We start from the raw sequence: 25,440 nt of genomic DNA, 5'->3' as shown, positions 1-25,440 counted from the left end.
CACGCTGCAGCTCGCCGGCCGACGAAGACGCCACCGCCTCCTCGCCACCAACCAGGGAGCAGCGTCGCCGCGCACCGAGTCGCCGGCCCGCCCTAGCCCAGATGGAGCCTGAAAGGGCCCAGATCTAGGGCGCCGCCGGCCACCAGCACCGCCACGCCGTCTCGCAGCCAACGGCCGCGTCGCCGCACCAAGGACCTCGAAGCCCGCCGGAATCCCGCCGCCGAGCCACACCACCGCCATCGAGAGGCCCCCGCCCCCCATGAGCACGTGGGGAAGGAACGGCCCGCCGCCACCAGCGCCGCGCGGGCAGGGCCCGACGGACCAAGCCGGCGGCGCCGGGGAGAGAGAGGGACGGGGAGGGGGGCCGGAGGGGAGGGAGCGACAGGGGCCAGCCCGTCGCCCGTGGGAGGGGGGCGAGCGGACGGGAACGCGGAGGAGGAGGTGGGGGAGAGGGAGGCGGGGCGCACGCGGTCGGCGGCTGGCGGCGGTGGGAAGGGGCGGCCGGCGGTTGGCGGCGGGGGGAGGGGGCGGAGGGGGGAGGAACCCTAGCCTAGCTCGCGGGGGGAGACGAGACCAGATTCAAGCCTTTAGCACCTCCATCACCGTCTAATCCCAGGACGGGAGTCAAATGGCAACCTGTCATCCTATGCTTTCTTCCTTATTCATGCCTTAGACTAACGACTCTTGACAAGACTAATGGTCAATGGGACGAAAGTTTTAAGCTGTTGTACACCTACAAAGCTGAGGGTGAGATGACAAGTCCAGGATATGTGTTAGATATTGACAAGCATATTGTGTAGATGGAACATAAAGGAAGGAATGCTTTAGAAGGGATTTTGCGTGTTTCAAGGCTTCTTGGCAGGGGTTTCTAGATGGTTGCATGCCCTATCTAATTATGAAGGCTACTTCTGTGAATGAAAGATTTAAAGGAGTAGTTGCTTGGGCAGTTGACGTACACAACTGGCTTTTTCCAATTGCCTTTGGTGCGTTGGAGATAGAGTCGGAAGATAGCTGGATCTGATTTTTACAGAATTTGCGCAACATTATAAACCATCCACTAGGATTGGTTACGCACACAGATGCCTGCAAGAGTTTAGAGAATCAAGTTGATGTGGTGTTCCCTGGAGTGGAGCATAGGGAATGTATGTGACACCTTGTAGCTAATTTGAAAAAGAAATTTAGGGGGAGTTTATGAGAGGAACCTATAGATAGCATGATACACATGTTTTTTGAGGACACATGAGCACCACTTGAGAGTGTTGTATGCTGGAAATTATTTGGTGCATGACTAAATGGAATCACATCATGGCATTTGACAAGATTAGGCAGATGGTAATGATAAAGATGGATTTGAGTAAAAGAATTGTAGATATACAATATACTGGCCATGTCATGCTCCCATCAGTTATTACGGCATTGCATGTCAAAGCAAGAGGATTGAAGATGAAATGTATTAGACGATCGACCTATGTGGCTGAGGTGATATATACTAAGAGTAAAAATAGGGAATGGAGGTGTCGAGTGGATTCCGCAAGTAGGACGTGTAGTTGTAGGAAATGGAAGATCTATGGCCAGCCATGCATACATGCCTTGTTCTTCAGGACTATTATTGTGGCCTATTTTGTGTGAAAATTGTAAAGGTCAAAAGTTTCTGTTACTTTCCTAATTCTACCTCTCTCCTTCCCGCTGCTTGGCCCTCCTGTGCGTACTCAACTAACAACCATGACTGAAGCTAACTGTACGGTAGAGCCCGGCGAGTACACCCATATTGCACGGGGAAAGAGTGGAAACACCAATGGAATAGGAAAAGAGGATTCGGGTTGAACATATAATACAAAAAGCAGAAACGTAGAAAATAGCATAACTTTAGATAACTTACTCATATCCTGTTGGAATCGTCTCAGCTTTAGGGCACATTTTCCTTATCACCATCAACGCATTAGGGGTGGAGGATGGAGGTGGAGGCAAATCAATAGTTTCCTGCGCTGGCGTCAACGTGTTGTTCAAGCTGATGTGGGTATGATTTCGTAGCTTCTTGCAGTTGTGGGCCTCCAACTCTATCGCATTTCCTTCCTAGTTGGATGGTCTCTCTTCTCGGGTCCCCTTTTTATGAGGTCTGATGATTAAAGGGTCATTGTCCTCTTCGCCACTGTTACTACGATCATGTCCGTCCTTGTCACTATAAGTAGCCCCTTGTTGCCGTCTGCGGCACCGGTGAGGTGCATGTCTATTCTTTGTCGGCTTCCAAAACAACTCGCGTCTCCGAAAGCGACGGCATTGAGATAAGGTCTATGAAACCATGTCATTGAAACGAAAGCCGAATAGGTGGTTAGTATCATGAGCAAGAACGAATGAATAATTAAATTGGTGTTGGATGCCTACATTCAAAGGTTGGTTCATGTGGCATGTTCGTGGTGTTGTCATTCACCAAGCTGGCGAACTTGTTGCATTAGTAGTTGCTCATTATCTTCCGGCATGGATCGTTGGGCCCAGTGTAATCGTACATTGGGTGCACCCTTGCCTCAAGAGGTTGGATTCGCCTATCCATCCAGATAGCCAGGATACGAACGTTGGTAAGGCCATCGACTTTTAGTTTCTCGACCTGTTGTTGAAGGACATTTACATCTACTAGCTCGGCTTCAGAGGACCCTACAATCCAGGATGGACGTAGGCCGGGAACATCGACTTTAGGTGGAACATCGTCGCAGTAAAACCAGGCCTGCTGATACATCTCCAACGTATCTATAATTTTTGATTGTTTCATGCTATTATATTATCAATTTTGTATACATTATATGCAATTTTATATCATTTTTGGGGAGTAACCTATAAACCTAGTGCCCACTGCCAGTTGTTGTTTTCTGCTTGTTTTTGGTTTTACAGAAAAACTATACCGAACGATCCAAATAGGACGAAACTTGTGATGATTTTTTTTCTGGACATAAGAGACCCTAGAAGCTTCGGGGACCAGAATACCTACGAGGAGACGACAAGGCAACATGGTGCACCCTGGGGGGTAGGCGCGTCCTGATGTCTTGTGGGCCCCACGTGGCTCCGTCTGACCTAATTCCAGCGCTATAAATTCTCAAATATTGGGAAAACCCCATAGCATCCACTGAAACAATTTTTCCACTACCGCAAGTCTCCGTTCTTCCGCAATCCCATCTGGAGGCCTTCAGGGGTACTCTGCCGAAGGGGGAATCGATCACGGAGGGCTTCTACATCAACCTTGCTACACCTCCGATGATGTGTGAGTAGTTCCCATAGGACCTATGGGTCCATAATGATTAGCTAGATGGCTCTCTCTCTCTCTCTCTCTCTCTCTCTCTCTCTCTCTCTAATCTTCAATATAATCTTCTCTTCGGAGTTCTATTCGATATAATCTTCTTTTATAGTGCGTTTGTTGGGATTCGATGAATTGTGGTTTTATGATCATATTATTCATTGAAAGTACTTGAGTCTTTTTTAAACTTTATTATGTTTGATTGTTGTAGCTATGTAATGCTTTCGATCTATGAGTTTTCTTTGGCCAAGTTGATGAGTAGATCTTCAGCGGAAGTGGTGCATAGTAGTAGGTTCAATCTTGCGGTGTTGTCACCTAGTGACAGAAGGGGTTGCAAGGCACGTATTTGTATCGTTGCTGCTCAGGGGAAAATGATGGCATTCAATCATATGCTTGGTTTTATTCTGTCTATATTATGTCATCATACTTCATGCATTACTCTATTTGTCATGAACTTAATACATAGAGAGGCAAGCATAGAAGAGCTCTCGAAGTGGAGTAATAGTAGTAGATGCAGACAGGAGTCGGTCTACTTGTCACGGACATAATACGTATGTACATGATTATGCCATGAATAACGTCATAACTACGCGCTTTTCTATCAATTTCCCAACAATAATTTGTCTACCCAGTGCATGTCATTTTTATGAGAGAGATGCCTCTAGTGAAAACTATGGCCCCCGGGTCTATTTTAATCATATTGGTAAAACTAAAAATACCTTGTTGCAATTTATTTACTTTTATTTTACTTTGCAATTTATCTATCTACTACTATCACATTTGATCCTTGCAATTAACGAGTACAAGGGGATTGACAACCCTCTTGCCAGCATGGGGTGCAAGTATTTGCTCTTGTGTGCGTAGGTACCGTCGACGGTTGTTTGTGTGGTTCTCCTATTGCTTCGATAACTTTGGTTCTCTGCTGAGGGAAATATTATCTGCTACTATATTGCTTCACCATTCCTCTTTCGAGAAAATCCCAACGCAGCTCACAAGTAGCACCTGCTCCCACGGTTTGTTGGGTCGCTTAATTCCATATTGAAATAAATGGATCATGGCTTGGGCTGAATATGAGCTCCACTTCACTCCCACAGATTGTGCTCAAGGCTATTCCTTCGCCCTTTCACCCCAAAATGTTTTTCCACTGCCAAACTAGGGCTGCATGCCTAAGAAGCACTCGCACATTGCAACGAAGCAGACAATGTAGTATGCCATTGGGAGAGATATGATGAAGTTGAATACTATAATAGAATAGGAGACCGCTGTTGACGCTCAAAAGTGGCACAATCGTAAAAGTTGCTTTAAGCTATGTCAAGATTAATTCAAACTTATGATTAGAAGTCACCATGGGATGTCTTTCTTCGAGAAGATCAAGATGGATATGAAGGTGGTCTAAAACGGAGCTCGGATGCAAAAGTTATGACAAGTTCGGAGATGCTCATGTTGACACCAGATTAAAGAATGGCTTGAAACACAATTAAGGTGGCCTCAAATGGAAAATGCTTCAACATCAAAGTTGTGCATCTCGTCTCTAACTTTTGCATATGAACTCAGATTGGGACAATTTTTATATCAAAATCAGCCCTTTCGACGAGACGCACAACTTTGATGTTGATACTTTTTCCATTTGAGGCCATCTTAATTGTGTTTCAAGCCATTATTTAATCTGGTGTCAACATGAGCATCTCCGAACTTGTCATAACTTTTGCATCCGAACTCCGTTTTAGACCACCTTCATATCAATCTTGATCTTCTCGAAGAAAGACATCCCATGGTGACTTCCAATCATAAGTTTGAATTAATCTTGACATAGCTTAAAGCAACTTTTACGATTGTGCCACTTTTGAGCGTCAACAACCGCATAGGCTAGATCCATCCCTCGTAGGAAGAACGATGTCAGCAACACCCGCTTGGAGGGTTGGGTTTTGGAGCCGCGTTCGACGGTGCTTCGTCATGGCATGAGCTCCATGCCGACGAGATTTTCCAGTGCATGCTCCATTATAACGGAAGCCATCCAACGCCTCTTGATGGCGTTCGCCCGTGCCTCCGCTAGATTGGACGGTCCCCTTTGAACAGACGTCTCGCCTAGCCCATCGATGTTGTCACAGACATGTGACATTGGCTTTCGATTTGAATTGCTGCATGCCATTGTCGGACGACATTGGCGAGTGGTTTTGAGAGGGAGCGTAGGGTAGGTAGTGCAGTAGGACTTCATTTACTAGCAGTGGCGAAGGGAGTGGAAGGAGGAAGGTGACGAAACATGAAACAATATGTCTGCCACGTACTCGCCCCTCCTCTCGGTCGATCCAAGAGACGGTCATTGTCCGTGGAAAGAGAGTCGTAATGATGACCGTTTGCCGGCCCATGTAACAATTGAGATGTCTAATCCCATTAGCCACAACACGTAATTGCATTTGCCTTACCTATAGACGTGTCGCTCTGTGTTTGCATTTATCTGGACGAGGCACTGTGTGGACTAGCACGACTTGTGTTCTTGCATCGGTCTGGGTACCGTCCAACATCATATTAACTATATTTACCAGGCGCAAAATGAATTGGCACCACAACAAGCAGCGGTGAATCAACCAGACAATTCACGGGCCAGAAAAGAGCACGATCAACGAGCAGGTGGGGGGGGGGGGGGGGGGGGGGGCTCGACCTTCTTATGGACCCAGATGTTGGGTTGCTCTGGCCGGCGAAATAAGGAGATGGGTTTCAATCGTTGCTAAACATACATGGTAGATACAAACACAATACAAATATAATCACTTGCATACCTTCACGGGAAACGTCTTTGTGTTGATGAATGCAATTTGTCTCTTCAATTAGTTTACTTAACTGTCTCTTCAACTAGTTTACTTAACTTTCACTTTTATGTTTCAAATAATACATTTAACTTCTCGATTGTAGTTGGTCCCTGCATCAATGGCGCAACGGATCATCTAGTATATAAAATGGTCGACGGAGTGTTGACAGCATCCTTACAACAAAGTCGACACAAATTATTATTTGTTACACTAGCTTTGCAAAAAAAAAAAGGTGCATGCGTTGACACCGCCTTTAGGCTTGCATGATAATATCCTCAAAATGGGCTCAAATGAAGAAGTGTTCAACATAAACATTCTTTGTATAATCGAGGCAAGCGACTTTGCTTTTTGAATCATCTCAATCCAAGGTATTATGAAAATTGTACGTCCAAAACAGTCAAGACCTGGCCATGACCAAAATCTAGGGACCGACCCCAGACACCCATGTTTGATACATGGCGCTAGTTATTCAGTCCCCCAAGGTTGTCTTGAACGAAAAGGTGGTCAACATGAAGTTTTCAGCATCGTTGAAACATACAACATTGCTTTTATGGTCATCCCCGTTTGAGTTCATATGTGACCTCCAAAGTTAAAATACAATTGCAATTATAGACATGGTGTCATACATGTCTTTTATATGACGAGAGCTATTCAATACTCATGATTGCCACGGATGAAACAAGTTCAACATGAAAGTTCTTCCTCTTGTTGAGGCAAACAACTTCTCCTTTTGGGTCATTTCATATGAGATCATATGTGGCATGTGGGTTCCAAAAACCAAGATGTTTTCTCAGACCCATATTAAAATCCGAGATTCCGAGTTAGCTTAATTTTAGAAAGATTTGGATCGGATTTGGAATCCTTTTCTTGCATGGGAAGTCCCGTCGCCTCGTATATGTAGATGAGAGGTAGCGTCGGATTGGAACGGCACACAATCGATCAACCAACCTACCACTTTTTATCTTTACATTTTTTAGATCTTTCTTATTTTTATTTTTTCCGTTTCTTCGTTGTTCTTTGTGTTGCAAAGCAGTGAACCTCGAGGCCCTAGGGGCAATCAAGTCGACTTAGGGCAACCCACAACCTTCGCACTCCCTTACGGGATCCCTCCCAAGTGTGTGGATTTCGGATGCTCAAAAGTCCACCAACGTATCTTGCGTATCACGCTCCTGACGAGGCCCCATTCAACGCCGAAAGTACACAATGATGTGTTTGTATGCGAACACAAAGTGGGGCGAGAGGTATTACAAGGTTGGGGGCGCCCGCTGCAAGGCCCACGGCACATTTCGCTGTTGCAAAACCAACCTAGGCAGCGATGGTCGCGATGATAGGTGGTGCTAGGGCGGCGGCGCGAAATGCAAGCGGGGTGCTGCGAGCCAACGGGGCAGCACCGACAATGTGAGCAACTAAGGTAAACGCTTCGTGCGGGAGTGAGAAGGGTAATTTTCCTTTGTAGGCAATGCGAGGGGAGGGAAGGACAACACATGGTGAGATCCAATCTAACGACCGACGATGAGGAAATCGTGTGGCCGGCGATGCGGCCAATCGCGGGCTGTGGGCACGTGGCCTACGTACCACAACCAAAAGAAACAATATATTTTGTCGACTTTTATGCTAGTATATACTACATCCGTCCTGTTTTATTGGTTCCATTTGTATTTTATAGCAAAATTTGATCATAGATTTAACTAACGAAATGTAATGCATGTCACAAAAATTATATCGTTGAATTCGTATTTGAACATAGCTTCCAATGATATTATTTTTGCTATATATAATTTATATTTTATTAGTTAAAATTATGATCAAAATAAGACCCTAAATACAAGGGGCTAATAAACCAAGACCGAATGCTCCACTCAGAACAAGAAATTGTATTATTTGTCCAAACAAGAAATTAAATGCAGTACAGTTTAATTGTCTAGAATTATGTAAATCTGCTCCACTGAAAATGATGTGTCAAATCATCTTGTAATGATTGAGTAGTTGATATGAGTCATGGGACACGGCTGGTGATCGGAGTTCAGACGGCTTTGAGCTTCTTGGCGATGCCGGCAAAGTACTTGCCCTGGTGCGCCGCGAGGGCGAGCTCGGCATCGCTGGGCACCCTGCTGCCATCGGCTCCAGCGAAGGTGCCGGCACCGTACGGGCTGCCACCCTTGACCTCGTCCATGGCGAACATGCCGGCGCCGTGCGTGTACCCGACCGGCACGAACAGCATGCCGTGGTGCGTCAGCTGCGTCACGGCCGTGAGAGCCGTGGTCTCCTGCCCGCCGCCCTGGGTGCCCGTCGCGAAGAAGACGCCCGCGGGCTTGCCCGAGAGGCTCTGTGCCTGCCAGAGGCCGCCGGTGGAGTCGAAGAAGGCCTTCATCTGCGCCGCCATCATGCCGAACCGCGTCGGGAAGCCGAACAGGATGCCGTCGGCCTCGGCCAGCTGGCTCGCCGTGATGACCGGGTGGTCCTCGCGCCCCGGCGCCGCGTGCATCTTCCCGAGCACCTCCTCTGGCAGCGTCTCTGGCACCCGCCAGACGGTGACCTCGACGCCGGGGACGGAGTCGGCGCCCTTCTTCATCTCCTCCGCCAGCGTCGCGACGTGTCCCCAGGTCGAGTAGTACCTGCAGAAATGATAAAGGAATTGCAGAAATCAGATCAATCTGCTACCCGCCGGGGCAATAAGAAGACTGAGCCAAGGCGGATCATTACACTATGTAGATCTTGGTCGCCATTGCTGATCAGCCGCGGAGTTCTCTTCCCCTTGATCTGTGCTTCTAATTTGCTCTCCTTATTGTCGCTGTATGACTATGGCTGGTGAAAATTGAGAAGACACGGAGGCACTGGTATTTATAGAGAAAATTGAGAGGCTGCCAGGTCCTAAGTAAGCTAGTAGCACATCAAACTGATTCAATACTGTTAAGATAATCCTCCTCTCGCTCTCTTCGAAAGAGCGACTCTGCTAATTAAAAAAAGGGAGATCATTGATTATTTGGGTTGAGAAATGAGTGTGGCCGGTGGAGAAAGAACCTGGACACTTCCAAAGCATCAGCTGGTCGAGCTGCGCGCGTAACCATGGCGTCCGTACTGACGTAAGCACCTCCTCCGTCCTGGCAAGCTGCTTTCAAAAGAATAAATGTAGAGAAAATACTCTCTCTTCGAAAAGGGAGAAAATACTCCTTGTCCGAGAAATGATGAAAAGTGAGACACCAAATTAATATTCGTATGGTATAACTACTTCAGCATGACGCTTGCACCACGTATATGAATCACCAACTCATACGTGACTGTCGGAGGCTTTCCGCCGGCGGCCGCCGCTCCCTCACCAACCTTGATTTTGCGTTTGATTTCTAAGTTAGAGCGACGCGTCGATGATGCACACTATGCATCACAGAACAAATTGTATGTACTCCCACCGTTCCATAATATAAAAATATTTTTAACACTAAAATAGTATAAAAAATGATTTTGTATTATGGGATGGAGTGAGTACGTGACAGGGAGATTGCAAATTAAGTCGACTTGGCTCAGTAGTAGGCTTGCTATTGTGCACCCTATTTTTTTCGCAAATACGCAAAGATTACGTACCATTGCATTGATAGGAGGGGTGAAAAATACAAAGGGTGGTGGCTACAGCGGCCACGCGTACACAAGTCGGCGCGGGCTCAAGTAGCTGGAGCAGTTAGGGTAGGGGCTGCTCGTCCTCAATACATCAAGCTAGAACCTATCTCTCAGAGATCATGATCGCCAAGCCGTTGGCGCCGGCGCTGGCCCATAGGCGAGCGTCTTCCTGAATAGACTGAAGCGGACTAGCGGTGGAGGGTGCAGCTGGTCGAAGACACACCCATTCCGGTGTTTCCAGATTGCCCAGGCGGTGAGGGCAATGATGGAGTTTAGCCCCTTCCGTAGAGCAGCGGGCGATGTGGAGCATGCGTCGATCCACCATTCCGCAAAAGGCGTGTCAGGGCCTGGGATCGTGGCAGTCGATCTGCACCAAGAGAGAACCTCATGCCAAATTCTGCGGGAGAAAGGGCAAGCAACGAACAGATGGTGCATGTCCTCGGTGGCCTGGTCACAAAACACGCACCGGTCGTTGTGAGGTAAACCACGGCGGGCGAGGCGATCAGCCGTCCAGCACCGATCCTGCAGGGCCAACCAGATGAAGGCTTTGATGCGAAGGGGGGCCCATGTCTTCCAGGTAAGCTTCCATGATGCGTCAGTGATAGAGCCGTGGAAGAGCGCAAGATAGCAGGACTTGGCCGAGTAGACGCCGGACTCCGTCCATCTCCAGTGCAGCACATCATGCCCGGCCGCGAGGGTTGTGGTCTGCAAAGCGCGCCAGAGGTCGATGTACTGAACAAGGGCGGCGGGGCCGAGCGCGCCGGCGATGTCTCGCACCCATGCATGCCCGGGAAGGCCCTCAGCCACCGTCCGGTCGCGGCGATGGCGCCGAGAGACCATAGAGAAATCCAGGGGCGCAAGCTCAGAGATGGCCTTGCCCTCGATCCAGGGAGTCGTCCAAAACTTGCATGTACGACCATCTCGCACCTCCCAGATGGTGTAGGCCCTGAAGATCTGCGCGGCTGCCGGGTCGTGAGGGAGGTGAAGCTGACTCCAGGGACGCGAAGCATCGGTGCGCTAGAGCCATAGCCATCTGGCGCGCAGGGCTATACAAGCGCGCTGCAGGTCGCGGATTCCCATGCCGCCGAGGGAGGTGGGGCGGCACACTCGGTCCCAATTGACGCGACACTGCCCGCCTCGCGCATCCTTGCGGCCAACCCACAGGAAGCCTCGGATGATCCGGTTAACCCGAGCGAGGATAGTCTTGTTGACGGCTATGGCGACGAGTATGTGGATGGGCATGGCGCAGAGGACGTGCCTACAGAGTGCGAGGCGATCTCCGAGGGAGAGCATGGACCCAAGCCAAGTGGAGAGCTTCTTCTCAAGCTTGTCGACAAGCGGCATGAGGTCAATCGTGGAGGGCTTGTGGATGGAGAGCGGGAGGCCAAGGTACTTCACCGAGAAGTGGGCAATCGGGCATGCCATCTCAGCCTCGATCATGGCAACGTGCTCCTTGGTGCACCAGATGGGCGAGGCCGAGCACTTGGCGAAGTTTGTGCGGAGCCCAGAAGCTTTGCCGAAGATGTCGAGCAGACGGCGAATGGTGCGGAAGTCGCGGGTGTCGGGGTGGCATAAGATGACAACGTCGTCCGCATAGAGGGAGACACTCGAAGCCAGGTGCCTCATGGTCAGTTGCTGGAGGAGGCCTCGCTCGACGGCTCGCTTGAGAAGCGAGTTCAGCACGTCGATGACAATGACGAAGAGCATCGGAGAAACAGGGTCCCCTTGCCGCAGCCCGCAAGCGTGAAGGATTGGCGGCCCAGGGACACCATTGACGAGCACACGCGTGGACGCGGTGGAGAGCAGAATAGAGATCCACTCGCACCAGCGCTTTCCAAAGCCGAGGTGCCGGAGCTTGTCGAGCAGAAAAGGCCAAGCCACCGAGTCTAACGCTCTTGCGATGTCGAGCTTGAGAAGCATCCGCGGTATCTTGAGGTTGTGGAGGAGTCTAGCCTTTTGTTGAACGAGGAGGAAATTGTCATGGATGCTTCGGCCGGCAATAAACGCACTTTGGTTCGTGGAAACCAACTTGCCCAAATGCGGCGCTAGCCGGAGAGAGAGCGCCTTCGCGAACAGCTTTGCGATGAGATGAATGAGACTGATAGGGCGATAGTCAAAGAGGGATGCCGCATCCTGCTTCTTAGGGATAAGGGTGAGGAGCGCCCCATTGAGCCGCTGGAAACCACGCCCATTGAATGCATAGAGCTTGTCGAAGACGGCGCAGATGTCATGCTTGATCATGTCCCAAGCACTCCGGAGAAACTCGGCGGTAAATCCATAGGGGCCTGGCGCCTTCCCAAGTGGCAGGCTCTTGACAGCAGCCCATATTTCGTCCTCAGAGAAAGGCGAGTCGAGGCCGGAAAGGTCGAAAGGGCGAGCATGGATCGCAGAGAGATCGATAGAGAAAGGGCGCGGCTCCGCCGTTCCAAGAATTCCGGAGAAGTGCTGGTAGGCGGCCTCAGCGAGCGCAGCCGGGGCGGAGACGGAGGTTTCTCCCACCTGCAGCTCCAGAATATGGTTCTTCTACTTGCGGTGTGCGGTATGCATGCGGAAGAACTTCTGGCCCGCGTCACCGTCCCGCAGCCAGGAGAGTCTGACACGCTGGCGCGAGATCGAGCGCTCGAGCGAAGCGAGGCCAAGATAGGCCTCTTTGAGGCGTCGACGCAACCAAGCCTCGGCCGGAGAGAGTGGTCGCAGATCCTGAGCCGCATAAAGGCGCGCAATCAGCTCGCGAGCAATCAAGAGCTGCTGAGACACGTCGCCAATCTTCTTCGCGCTCCAGCTTTGGAGGCGCCGGGTGGTGGTCTTAAGCCGCGCCACTAAACGGCGGAAAGGGTCCGGCTCGTCGATCCCGGTAGCCCACGCCTCGAGCACGACTTGCATGTAGCCATCGGTGCGCGACCAGAATATCTCAAAATGGAATCCTTTGGTGCCACGCGAGTGCGCGGTGCAGTCAAGGAGAAGGGGCGCGTGATCGGAAGCCGCGGAGGAGAGGCAGCGAAGCATGCAGTGCGGGTGAAGCGCCTCCCATGCTGAGTTGCAGAGGGCCTTGTCGATGCGCGTGAGGGTCGGAGTGCCGCGCTCACTCGACCAAGTGTACCGCCTCCCGTGTAGGTAGATACCGCGCAGCTCCTCGTCGGCGAGGAAGCGGCGGAAGCGAGACATGACACGTGGTTGATCCGGGAGTTGTTCTTGTCCGCCGCCTTGGCGATCATGTTGAAATCACCCCCAAGGATCCAAGGGCCGATGCGCAACGATCGGACCTCGCTAAGGTCACCGAGGAAGGCAATCTTGTCATCGTCTCCTTGCAGGCCATAGATGTCGGTAAGCCACCAGTGATGCTCGCCATCAAGAGAGGAGGCCAAGGCGGTGATGTGGTGCTCGCCAAGATAGGGATCGGAGAGCGCGATCATGTCCGGGCGCCATGCAAGAAGGATGCCCCCACGTGTCCCATCAGCGGGAAGAAGGAAGAACTCGGAAAAGGACGGGCCGAGCATCTCAGCGACAAGCGAGGACGAAAGGGAAATCATCTTTGTTTCTTGAATGCAAACGATACATGGGGAAGCAGCGGTGATCACGCTGCGGACGGCGGTGCGCTTGGCCGGGGTATTTAGGCCACGCACGTTCCAAAATACCATTCGGAGGTTGTGATCCATAAGGAAACGTTTGGGTCCTGGGGTGGCCTAAGCAGCCACTAGGCCTCGACAGCGCAAGGCAGGGGGGAGAGCGAGCAGGCGGGCGAGTCGAGGAGCTCGGGGATGCGCCAGCCAAAGAGATCGGCGAACGCCTGCAGCACGTCGTGCGCTAGCGGTCTCTGAAAGAGGCCCTCGTACTTCGCCAGGGTTTCCGCAGAGATGGGGGCGTCGTCCGAGACGAGCCCGAGGCGGCGCAGGAGCAGTTTCTTGGCCTTGAGCTCGGAGCTGAGCCTGCAGTCCGCCTTGGCGATCCGACTGCTCCTCCGAGGCGTGAAGTTTGGTGGCAGCTATTTCCTACGGCTGCGGGAGGAAGGCGCCGGAAGAATCTGCGCAACCGGCCGCTGGATGGACTGAACAAACGCATCCAGGGGCTGAACGTCGCCATGCGCTCCATGTGGCGAGCCCTGAGTGCCTGCATGGGAGGAAACAGGAAGCGTGGGCTCCGGATCACTCGGGATCGGTGCAGGCGAATCGCGTGCAGCAGGATCCGAGGTGGGGACGGCCTGGGGATCGATGGCGGGGCCGACCGAAGGGTTAGCGGGGCCCGCCACGCGTTCGGTCAGGACCAACTGTCCATCGGGGGCGAGGTGGGCGGCCCGTTGCCGCATGCCTCGGGATTGGCCAGGGGACGAATCACGATCTCCGGTGGGGCCGCATAAAGCAGGAGCAGGCCAGAAGAGGCCACGGTCTCGGGATCTCCCTGGGGGCATGGGGCAGCCTCCAGAAGGCGCGCATGTGTGTCAGGTGGCGGGTTGTTGGCGGTTAGCGGGGCGGGAGGCGCGGGAGCGGCGACCTGGTCAGCGGAATCCAAATTCGAACAGGCCGCGCCCGAGGGTGTGGACGGGCGGGACGCCCAACGGCTGCCTCCGTGCCCACGCTCGTGGCGGCTTTCTGGAAAGCCGCCTTGTCCCCCAAGCGCAGCCTTGCCGGGGCCTGTGTGACGCTAGGCACGACCGGCGGATGTGGTCCCAGGATCCTGTCCCAGACGCGCGAGACGGCAAGCGAGCGGTTGCGGCAGCGTCCCCCACGACGACGATTGGAGCGGCCGAAACGGCGAGAGGTGCCGCCGGCATCCCGACGTGGCGGCGTGATCGTAGAGGCGCGGCCAAGGCTCGGGGCAGGGTGGCGAGTCCTGGCCGGAGCCGGCGCCACCATCAGAGTCAGGGCCGGGAGAACGACGTGGCGGCGGTGGCGGAGGGACGGGGCGACGGAAGTCCTCACATCTAGCGACGTGAATCGCTACTGGAAAACGCAGTAGGTCCATGGCGAGGTGCTCGGCGATGTCAGGGTTTGCATCCATGGCAATGCCATCACGCACCGGAAGGAAGAGGTCGGCGGCGAGGGGGGTCGCGTCTGGGTTGGGCGTCCAGGCGGTAAGCTTGAAGATGTCCAAGTCAGCGCCGCGGCGCGTCCGCGGCTCGAGGTGCTCCACCATGCAGAACGGCGAGAGCAGCATGACCGTCGTGGCACGGTGCCAGGCGTGGTCTGGCACCCCAGTGAGCTCGAGGTGCACCCGGAAGCGGGCGTGAACCTGCTCAGCTCCAACCAGCGCCCTCCACAGATGAAGAAGTAGGCGGAACCGAGCGGTGCGCACGCCATCGGTTGCCACCAGGGCCCGATCCTCCACGTCCTGGAAATGGATGAGTAAGTCCTCCGGAAGGTGTCGGTGGACCGAGAAGCGCATCTTCGGGATGCCGAAGCGCGAGCAGATCACGTCGGCGACCTACTGGCAAGGGACCCCGGTCCTGCACCCCACAACAGTGGCGAGCAGCGCGCGCCGGAGCTCATCTTTGGCGGCGTCGATCTCCGCAGACAGGGGCAGGAAGCATGCGGGAGCGGCAGCCGACCGCAGCGACGGGTGCCCGGTGAGGGGGACGGAGGGGGAGGCAGACCATGTAAAGAGGGAGGCGCGGGGGAAGGGGATGGCAGGCCCAGAAGACGCAGGCTGCCATGACCCCTGGACAGACGAGGACGAAGACGAGGCCGTCGGCGAAGGCGAGGGCTGCGGGGGGAGGGCCCCCGGAGATGCTTGGGCGACGGGCTCGAGCCTGAGGGGGACGGCGGCGAGTGTGGGTTGGTGCACTTGCGCGACACATGGCCATAGAAGCCGCAGCACGCACAGCGGACATCACGGCGGCAGTCGGCTCTGGGGTGGCCGTGGTAGCGGCAACGCGAGCAGAGCTCCTCCGAGGCCCGGCGCCGGCGCGGCCTAGCCGGCGGAGCGGCGAGGGGCGGGGGGAGCACGCGGCAGGAGCACGCCGCCGCGAGCGCTGGCGCTGCGGGGGCCGCCTCCACTTGCGACCCGCCACGAGCCACTCACGCTCCTCGGTGGGCTCCTCCTCGGAGACCCGGTGGACCTCGGAGCGGATGACGCGCGGAGGGGGCGGGGGCGAGGCCGACGGAGGGGCGGCGGCTGACGACCCGCAGAGCGCCTGCCGGTAGGAAGGCCTTGCGGAGCCGTCGGAGGACGGGCTGGACTCGAGCCAGCGCCGGTCGCGCCCATGGCCGGAAGCAGCCGGTGAGTCCATGGGAGCAGGGGAGGGAAGGGTGGCTGCTGAGTGCCGGAGCGGCGAGCGGCGGGAGGCTGTGGGCGCCGGGGCTGGAGCGGCCGTCGGCGAGAGCGGCAAGGGAGCGAGTGAGTGAGGGAGCCTGATCGAAAAGCAAATTCGATTTGTTACTTTTCTTGTGCATCCTAATCACCTATGTGCAATTTCTAGAATTGACATATGATGCCCACATTTTTTTTCATTTTATGTTTTTGAGGACCAAGCTTGGTGTGTGGTGGGATCACACGTTAAGATAATTTTTTGGGTATTCATAAAAGTATTCATGAGGGACAAGCTTGATAGTCAAGAGAAGTGATGTTATCTCCCAATTTTGAGGACCGCACGAGCGAACACGCGCACACTTGCCTCTTGGGTTAGTCTTACAACGACTCCGAAGGCCTTCCCCACTGCCATCCCTAAAGGCCACCACCGTTGACCTTCTCCCCAGCCTTCGCCGAAGGAGGCAGTCAATGCTAACAACAGCATCGGGACAGACCCATCTGGCTCCCCCTCTCTCATCTCCTGGATTGGATGCCCCCTTTGCCTTTGATTTGCAACTTTTGCACGCCAGATCATGACCCAAGATTGGGCCTCAATCTTGTTTGTGTGGCTTGATCTAGGGCATTATGGTTGTGCCTCGAGGCAGCGCAGAGGGTGACAAGATCTGGTGCCGTTGCTTGGGAGTTGATCCGAAGGTGCGGTATATGGACAACGACTTGAGGCAGAGGACGTGGTGATGAGAACTCGGTGCCAATCCCTTCTGCAGTTGATTGATGCAGCAAGATGGGGTTCTTGGATCTTCATATGCAATGGTAGCGAGAAGTTTATTTTGTTGACTGATTCTGCCACCGTGTATGAGGACGGCGGAGCATGAGGATGGTGCGGGATTGCCGGAGTGTCCCGGATTGGGGTTTTAGCAGTATCGATGACCTTCCTCCCTGAATCACCGTCGTGCTGTGCAAAATTGACCTTTGTTGTTCAGAATCTTTGGTAGCGACAGACTTATTGTCACGGCTCGACTGCCTGCTCGTGCAAGCATGGTATTCACTTGCGAATCATCTCACATAAAGACGTGCTATGCATGTAGCTGCTCGGATCACGGGAAGTGGTGGCGACAACACATTATGACTTTGATTTTGTGATGTTTCTCAAGTATCGGTCTCGAGCTCCGGGGTGTAGATAAGTTTGAGAAGTATCAGCATCCCCAAGCTTAATCCCTACTCGTCCTTGAGTAGGTAGATGATAAAACAAAGATAATCCCTACTCGTGCTCGAGTAGGTAGATGATAAGTCAAATATAATTTTTGATGTGCAATGCTACCTAGCATAATCTTGACCAAATGATGTAATGTGTTGTGAACTTAGGATAAAAATGATTCAATGTAATAATCTATAATTGATAACAAAGGAAGTAACATCAAAATGTGCAAATAAAATTACTCTTGGTTTTCATTGTTCAAGTAACATCTATAAAGGAGTTGGAGGCTCCTAACGTATGTGAGTCGGTGGCTCCGAATGGTGTAACATATGAGAGACAATATGTAAAGGTTTGAGGTATTTGAGTGACTTTGAAGTTTGATCTCTAAGAACATAGCAAGAAAAGTGTCACCACCCAAGCTTGATCCTTTTTTGATAGTATTGACGTACATATGGACCAAATGCTATCTTGGATCATATGGGTTCAAAGGTATGAAATGTTCCTTAGTGTTGCCAATGCATGTACTTAAAAAATTTGGGGGAGGGGGGATGACCAACCATCTCTCCATCATGCATCCTTTGGACTTAACCTGAAATACACTGGAATAAACATTAGTTTCTTTAGTCAAGTTGTCATATATAATATATCATCAAAACCCACAAGTGGGCAGTGGATGCACTTTCACACTTGTAATCAAAGCAATTACCAGCGCAACCAAATACTATAACTAAGCATCAAGTTATGTGCGTCAAAGGTCAATGTCAAATACCAAGGAAGTTAGCACATAAGATGAACCGGAATTTTGTGTGTGTGTGTGGGTTGGGGAGGGAGCTTGGTTGACATAGTAATTCCAGTTTTTGTACGTAGAAGACAATTTTTTTAAAGTCCTTGTCAAGGGACAACATGATCAGACTAGATCCCCAAGCCTTAGGTCGCCCCCGCGGGCGACAGGGGCGAACCCTAGCACACCACTGTACTCCCCTTCCCTCCCGACCCTCCTCCCCCGCCGCTGTCGCGAAGCGTCGCCAGGCAAAGCCCGACCGGCATGGGTGGCGGCAGGGATAGTGTTTCTCTCTGCTTGGGCCTCGGGCTGGCGCGGGACCGCTCTTCTTAGGCAAAGGCATGGGGTTGCCACGGGGCACCTTAGTGTGGCGCCTGTGCGTGCAGGGCAGCGGTGCGGTGGCTTGTTGCTGCCTCTCAAAGGCGCGGCAACTGCAAGGGCTTCATCTCGGGCGAAAGCGTGTGTGTGGCGCCCTGACCAGGTTCGACCGGATCAGGGTCCGGGTGAAAGATTGTGGATGTCGCCTAGAGGAGGGTGAATAGGCGCTTTAAAATAATTACAGATTAGGCTTTAACATATGTGAAATAAAACTACCGTTTGATTTTTCAAGCACAAAACCTAAATAAGCTAGACTCAACTAAGTGCACCAACAACTTATGCTAAGCAAGTTAAACAACCAAGTGATACCAAGATATATAACATGAAACACTATGGCTATCACAAAGTAAAGTGCATAAGTAAAGGGCTCGGATAAAAGATAACCAAGGCACGCGGAGACGATGATGAATCCCGAAGTTCACATCCTTGCTAATGCTAATCTCTGTTTGGAGCAGTGTGTGGAGGCACAATGCTCCCAAAAATACCACTAGGGCCACTGTAATCTCCTCATGCCCTCGCACAATGCAAGATGGCGTGATTCCACTAAGTGACCCTTGAGGACGGTCATCGAACCCGTGCAATTGGCAACCCTTGGGGGCGGTCACCGTACCCGTACAAAGTGCTCAGGGCACTCTCCACTTGAGTGCTTGCCCAAGCAAAAGATGGAAGCACGTAAGACCAAAACTACCATAACTTCTGCAAACGAACTCCAATTTCGACAGACTCAAGCTTGATAGAAAGCTAACGACAAGAGTTGTCAAATGATATAGAGGTGTTACACCTCCATCAATGAAGAACCGACAAAATTCCAATATCAAAAACATAATAGATGATGCATAAGAAATTTGTTGTCGATGAACTTGAGCTTGTCATGAAGATGACAACAAGCTCCAAAACTCACATAGAGAAAAAGCAAACAAGAACCAAGAAAGATGATGCCAAGGATGCAATGGTTTGAGCTCACTACGAACGATACGATCAAGCTACTCACTTGAAAGCCCCCCTTGATACTACAACAATCGATCCTATAACCCGGTCTCCCAACTAACACCATGAGACCGGTAAAATAGAAAACCTATTAAGGGAAAACCTTTGCCTTGGGCATAGTCCACTTGAGCTAGATGATGACGATCTTATCCTCCTCAGGTTGGACCACCTTTCTTGATTGTGCAGGCTCGATGAGGACTAGTTGATTGCTCCCCCATACTCCACTATGGGTGAGCCACTCTTCGACACATCTTCATAAGTCCATTGTCACCACAATGGACGCAAGCTTCAAGCGCGTGATCTCTTCGTGATGCTCCACTTGAACTTGCACAACGCAACCTTGATGATGATCACCACTTGATGTTATCCTCCATGGGTTATATGATATCTTCCTTTTGATGCACGCCTATGGGAATATACCTGACCCCACAAAGAACTCTCACGTAGACCATGGATTAGTACACAAAGTGTAATGGACAATGCTTACCATACCATGGGATCGCTTGATCCCTCTCGGTGCATCTTCTACGCTTTGTGTGTTGATCAACTTTATTCACTCTTTGACTTAGTCTTGATCAACCTTGTATCTTATCTTCTCCTTATAACCTTGAAACCAACAAATGGTCTTCAAGCAAAACCTATGGACAAACCCTTCAAATATAACTCAATGCAACCATTAGTCCATAGGGATTGTCATCAATCACCAAAACAAAACATGTGGCACCATGCTCTTTCACCAGGGGCCTACTCGCGGCGTGAGTGGTGGTCGGAGGTCTGGCTAGGCCTCTTTAGGGTGCTGGGGCACGGTGGCCAGGGCGCTCTGGGGCCCCGGCTGTGTGGCGGCAGCAGTCAGCTGGGTCGGCCCAGATCTTGTTCGTGCGATGACTCAGGTGCCTCGATGGAGTTTGTCCAGCGGGCTCGGGTGGCTACAGACGGTCAAGGGTGGTGCACTGGTCAGTGAGGCATCCATAGCCGCTTCGACAGCAGCGATTGGTGCTTGGCGGCAAGGTGTGCATGGTGGTAGCCCGTCTCTTCTCCTGGGTCTAGTTTAACGATGCGGTTGTTCGTGTTGCGGAGATGGATGAGACCCGGGGCTCGTGCTCGGGCGGATCGATTTGGGGCCCGAGGCAGGTCAGAGCTCTCGCTCCGGGTAGGTGATGGTGGGCTCCATCTTGGTGGTGTCCATGGGTGGTCTCTCCTCTCACGAATGCGGTGGCCGTTGGTGGTGGTTGGGTCTCCACCTATCTGTTAGCAGATCGACGCCGATGACCATGGGCATGGCATCGTGCGAGACTGCTCGGCGAGGTCGTCGGTGGTCACGGGGTTGTGCCCCCTTATACATCTCCATCATATCTACTTTTCCAAACACTTTTTCTCTTGATTTGGACTCTAATTTGCACGATTTGAATGAAACTAATCAAGACTGGCATTGTTTTCATTAGAATTGCCATGGTGTTGTTTTTGTGCAGAAATCAAAGTTCTCGGATTGACCTGGAAAATTATGGAGAATTTTTATGGAATATATAAAAAATACTGGCGGAAAGATGTAACAGAGGGGGCCACCCAGGAGCCACAAGCTCAGGGGGCGGCCCTACGAGCTTGTGGGACCCCTGGACCTCCGGCAAACCTAACTCCAACTCCAAATATACCTATTCGCCAAGAAAAAACCAGAGAGAAGGATTCATCACGTTTTATGATACGGAGCCACCGCCACCTCCTGTTCTTCATCCGGAGGGCTGATCTGGAGTCCATTTGGGCCTCCTGAGAGGGGGATTCGACGCCGTCCTCATCATCAACCTTCCTCCATCACCAATTTCATGATGCTTATAGCCGGGAGTGAGTAATTCCTTCATAGACTTGCTGGACGGTGATGGGTTGGATGATATTTATCGTGTAATTGAGTTAGTTTTGTTAGGGATTGATCCCTAGTATCCATAATGTTCTGAGATTGATGTTGCTATCAGTTTGCTATGCTTAATGCTTGTCACTAGGGCCCGAGTGCCATGATTTCAGATATGAACCTATTATGTTTTCATGAATATATGTGTGTTCTTGATCTTATCTTGAAAGTTATATGAACCTATTACGAGTTATGATTCGCATACCCCAAGGTGACAATAATTGGGATTCTTTCCGGTGATTACCGTAGTTTGAGGAGTTCATGTATTCACTAAGTGCTAATGCTTTGTTCTGGTTTTCTATTAAAAGGAGGCCTTAATATCCGTTAGTTTCCTTATGGACCCCGCCGCCACGGGAGGGTAGGACAAAAGATGTCATGCAAGTTCTTTTCCATAAGCACGTATGACTATATACGGAATACATGCCTACATTACATTGATGAATTGGAGCTAGTTCTTTGTCGCTCTAGGTTATAATTGTTACATGATGAATGCCATCCAATGCAATTATCCATCACTGATCCAATACCTATGCTTTTCATACTTTGATCTTTGCTAAGTTACTTTCGCTGTTACTACTGTTACAATCACTACAAAATTGTTATTGTTTCTATTGCTACTGTTACTATTACTATCAAACTACCATACTACTTTGATACTGATCACCTTGCTGCAGATATTAAGTCTTCCAGGTGTCGTTGAATTGACAACTCAATTGCTAATACTTGCGAATATTCTCTGGCTCCCTTTGTGTCAAATCAATAAATTTGGGTTGAATACTCTACCCTCTAAAACTGTTGTGATCTCCTATACTTGTGGGTTATCAAGACCTTTTTCTGGCACCGTTGCCGGGGAGCATAGCTCTATTTGCTAAGTCACTTGGGATTTATATATGTTGATCACTATGAGGAATCTTAAGGATGATAGAACCAAGATCGTTCCCTCTAAGACGAGGGGAGGTAAGGAACTGTTATCTAGCTCTGCACTTGATTCGCCTTCTATTTTGAGTAAACTTGCAACACCACCACCTGCTACTAATCCTGATATGTTGCAAGTAATTGATGATGCTACTTCTTCGATGAAAGATGCTAGTACTTTGCTTGATGATAATGTGCCACTAGGTGAATTTTCTTGATGAACAACTTGCTAGAGCTAAAGAAATTGAGAATGCTGAATTTGATGAAATTATTGAAACTGAAAATGATGAAACACCTATTAGACCTAGCTCTCCTAGATATGAATTGCCTAAGATACCCGAGGGTTATGTTATGGATGGAGAGATAGCTAGGAAATTTCTTGCTTGTAATGATAGAGATGTTCTTAAGAAATTACTATGTAAGCTGAAAGAAAAATCTTTGAATGCTAGAATGAAACATGACCCTCAGTTTGCTACTTCTCCCTTCTTTATTACTGATAAGGCCTATGAATGCTTTGTCGATCCTGAGTTAATTACTTTGGTTGAATCTGATCCTGTCCATGGTTATGAATATGAAACTGTTGTGGCACATCTTACTCAGCTGAATGAGATAGCCACCCTATTTGCTCATGAGAAAAAAATCGCTACTACTATATTCTTAAGTTGTTTCCTTTCTCATTAAAGGGAGATGCTAAGAGATGGTTTAATTCTCTTGCTCCTGGTTGTGTGCGTAGTCCCCAGGATATGATATATTACTTCTCTGAAAAATATTTCCTTGCCCATAAGAAACAAGTTGCTTTATAGGAAATATTTAACTTTGTGCAAATTGAAGAAGAGAATATCCCTCAAGCTTGGGGAAGGTTTCTCCAATTACTTAATGCTTTGTCTGATCATCCTCTCACAAAAATGAAATACTTGATATCTTTTATAATGGACTAACCAAGGCTTCTAGGGACCACCTAGATAGTTGTGCTGGTTGTGTTTTCAGGGAACGAACTATTGAACAAGCTGAAGAAATATTGAATAATATATTGAGGAACAAGAATGATTGGACTCTGCTGAACCACTACCTAAGCCAACTCTGAAGAAGAGAGGTATTGTATTTCAGTCCTGAAGATATGCAAGAGGCAAAGAAATCTATGAAAGAAAAAGGTATTAAAGCTGAAGATGTTAAGAATTTACCACCTATTGAAGAAATACACGGCCTCAATACCTCGACACAGGTAGTAGAAATAAATTCTCTTTATAGATTTGATGAAGGTGATATTCATTATACTAAATATGCTAGTCAATGCTTAGATGAATTGGATAACTTTATTGTTAAACAAGAAAACTTTAATGCTGATGTTAACAGACAATTGAAATGAAATGCTTATATGATTGAACGCTCGAGTGATTTTATGTTTAGAACTGTTAATGATGTCAAGGGTGTGACTAAACATGCATTCATGATAAAAAGCCAAGTAGAACAAGTCATTAGTTCACAACATGATTTGCTTAATGAGATGAACAATAAGATGAATGATCATGTTGTTAGAGTTATGACTAGGGATGGTAAAATGACTCAGGAACCCTTGTATCCTGAAGGTCAACCTAAGAGAATCAAGAAAGATTCTCAAAGAATTAATATTGATGCACCTAGTCCATCTAAAAAGAAAAAGAAAGATCATAGGACTTTGCATGCCTCTAGTGAACCTACTGTAGACACACCTGAGAATCCAGATGACATTTCTATTTCTAATGCTGAAACACAATCTGGCGATAAACATGAACCTAGTAACAATGATAATGATGATGTTCATGTTGAGCTCCACCTAATAATGATAATGATGTGGAAATAGAATCCGTTGTTGATCTTGATAACCCACAACCTAAGAATAAAAGATATGATAAGAGAGACTTCATTGCTAGGAAATATGGTAAAGAAAGAGAACCATGGGTTCAGAAACCCATGCCTTTTCCTCCTAAAGCTTCAAAGAATAAGGGTTAAGAAGAATTTGAGTGCTTTGTTGAAATGCTTAGACCTGTCTTTTTGCACATCGTTTGACTGATATTATGAAAATGTCTCCTTATGCTCAGTACATGAAAGACATTGTTACAAATAAAAGAAAGATATCGGAAGCTGAAATTTCCACCATGCTTGCAAATTATTCATTTAAGGGTGGAATACCAAAGAAACTAGGAGACCCAGGAATACCAACTATACCATGCTCCATTAAAAGAAACTATGTTAAAACTGCTTTATGTGATCTAGGAGCCGGCGTTAGTGTTATAACTTTCTCTTGGTACTGAAGACTTGAATTGAAAAAGTTGACACCCACTGAAATCTCTCTACAAATGGATGATAAATCAACTGCTATACCGAAGACTTAAGGAACTTTGTTATTCTTGATATACCCGAGGACGACAGTATGTCGATCATACTTGGTAGACCCTTTTTGAATACTGCAGAGGCTTTTATTGATTGCAACAAAGGCAATGTCACTTTTCATGTCAATGGTAATGAGCATACGGTGCACTTTTCGAAGAAACAACCTCAGATGAATAGTATCAACTCTATTGAAAAAATTTCAACAATCACTATTGGAGGTTTTGAATTCCCTATTCCTACTGTCAAAAAGAAATATGAAATTCTTATTGTTGGAGACATTCATATCCTCATTGAGGTAACCTAGTGTTACACAAAGATTCTCTGGTTTCATGTCATTCGGAAGAATTTTGTTAATAAAACTTGATCAACCTTATTAATGGATTCCTTTTGACGGGCATGTGGTCGATGAATTTAATAAACACAACTTTCTATACCCACTTTTTACTTTCTGTTATTTAGAATTAATAAAGTAGAGATGCCATGATTATACAGTTTTCTGAATTACCCATGCAATAAAAAAGACCAAAAAATAAAAGTTCTCAGAATGCCCTGAAAAATTAATATGATTTTTTCTGCAATATATAAAAATTAGTTGCACTGAACACACCCCAGGGGGGTGCATGTGTGAGCCACAAGCTCAAAGGGCGCGCCTACCCCCTGGGCGCGCTATGCAAGCTTGTGGGGCCCACATAGGCCCTCTCACTTATTGTTGCCACCCATGCTCATCTTCCTCCAGAAAAAATCAAACTTTCTCCATAGCCCGTGGTCTTGCTCTTCTTGCTCCAATTTTCGATCTCCTTGCTCATAGCTCCGTTTCCAAAACTGTTTTGGTGGATTGCTCATCGGCATGTAACTCCTCCGATGGTCCAATTAGTTTTTGTTCTAGCAGTTATTTGTTTACACATTTAGCTACTGTTAGTGGCCATGTTCTTGAGCTTGCATGTCAAATTTATATGGTTCAAACTAGTT

The 25,440-nt window shown here is 49.4% G+C and overlaps 1 protein-coding gene across 1 annotated transcript; it reads right to left on the bottom strand.

The window, feature by feature from the left end:
• Positions 1-7,926: 7,926 nt before the first annotated feature.
• On the bottom strand, positions 7,927-9,046 carry LOC123100024 (quinone-oxidoreductase QR2). The gene is made up of 2 exons (XM_044522024.1): positions 8,794-9,046; positions 7,927-8,705 (listed from the first exon to the last, which is right to left on the bottom strand). The coding sequence occupies exons 1-2, from the start codon at positions 8,814-8,816 to the stop codon at positions 8,114-8,116; spliced, it is 615 nt and encodes a 204-aa protein (XP_044377959.1). The 5' UTR covers positions 8,817-9,046; the 3' UTR covers positions 7,927-8,113.
• Between the last annotated feature and the right edge of the window lie 16,394 nt (positions 9,047-25,440).

Source organism: Triticum aestivum, chromosome 4D (assembly GCF_018294505.1).
Source record: "Triticum aestivum cultivar Chinese Spring chromosome 4D, IWGSC CS RefSeq v2.1, whole genome shotgun sequence".
NCBI lineage: Eukaryota > Viridiplantae > Streptophyta > Magnoliopsida > Poales > Poaceae > Triticum > Triticum aestivum.
The sequence above is the reverse complement of the archived record's forward strand: the minus strand, read 5'-3'. Positions and strand labels throughout refer to the sequence as shown.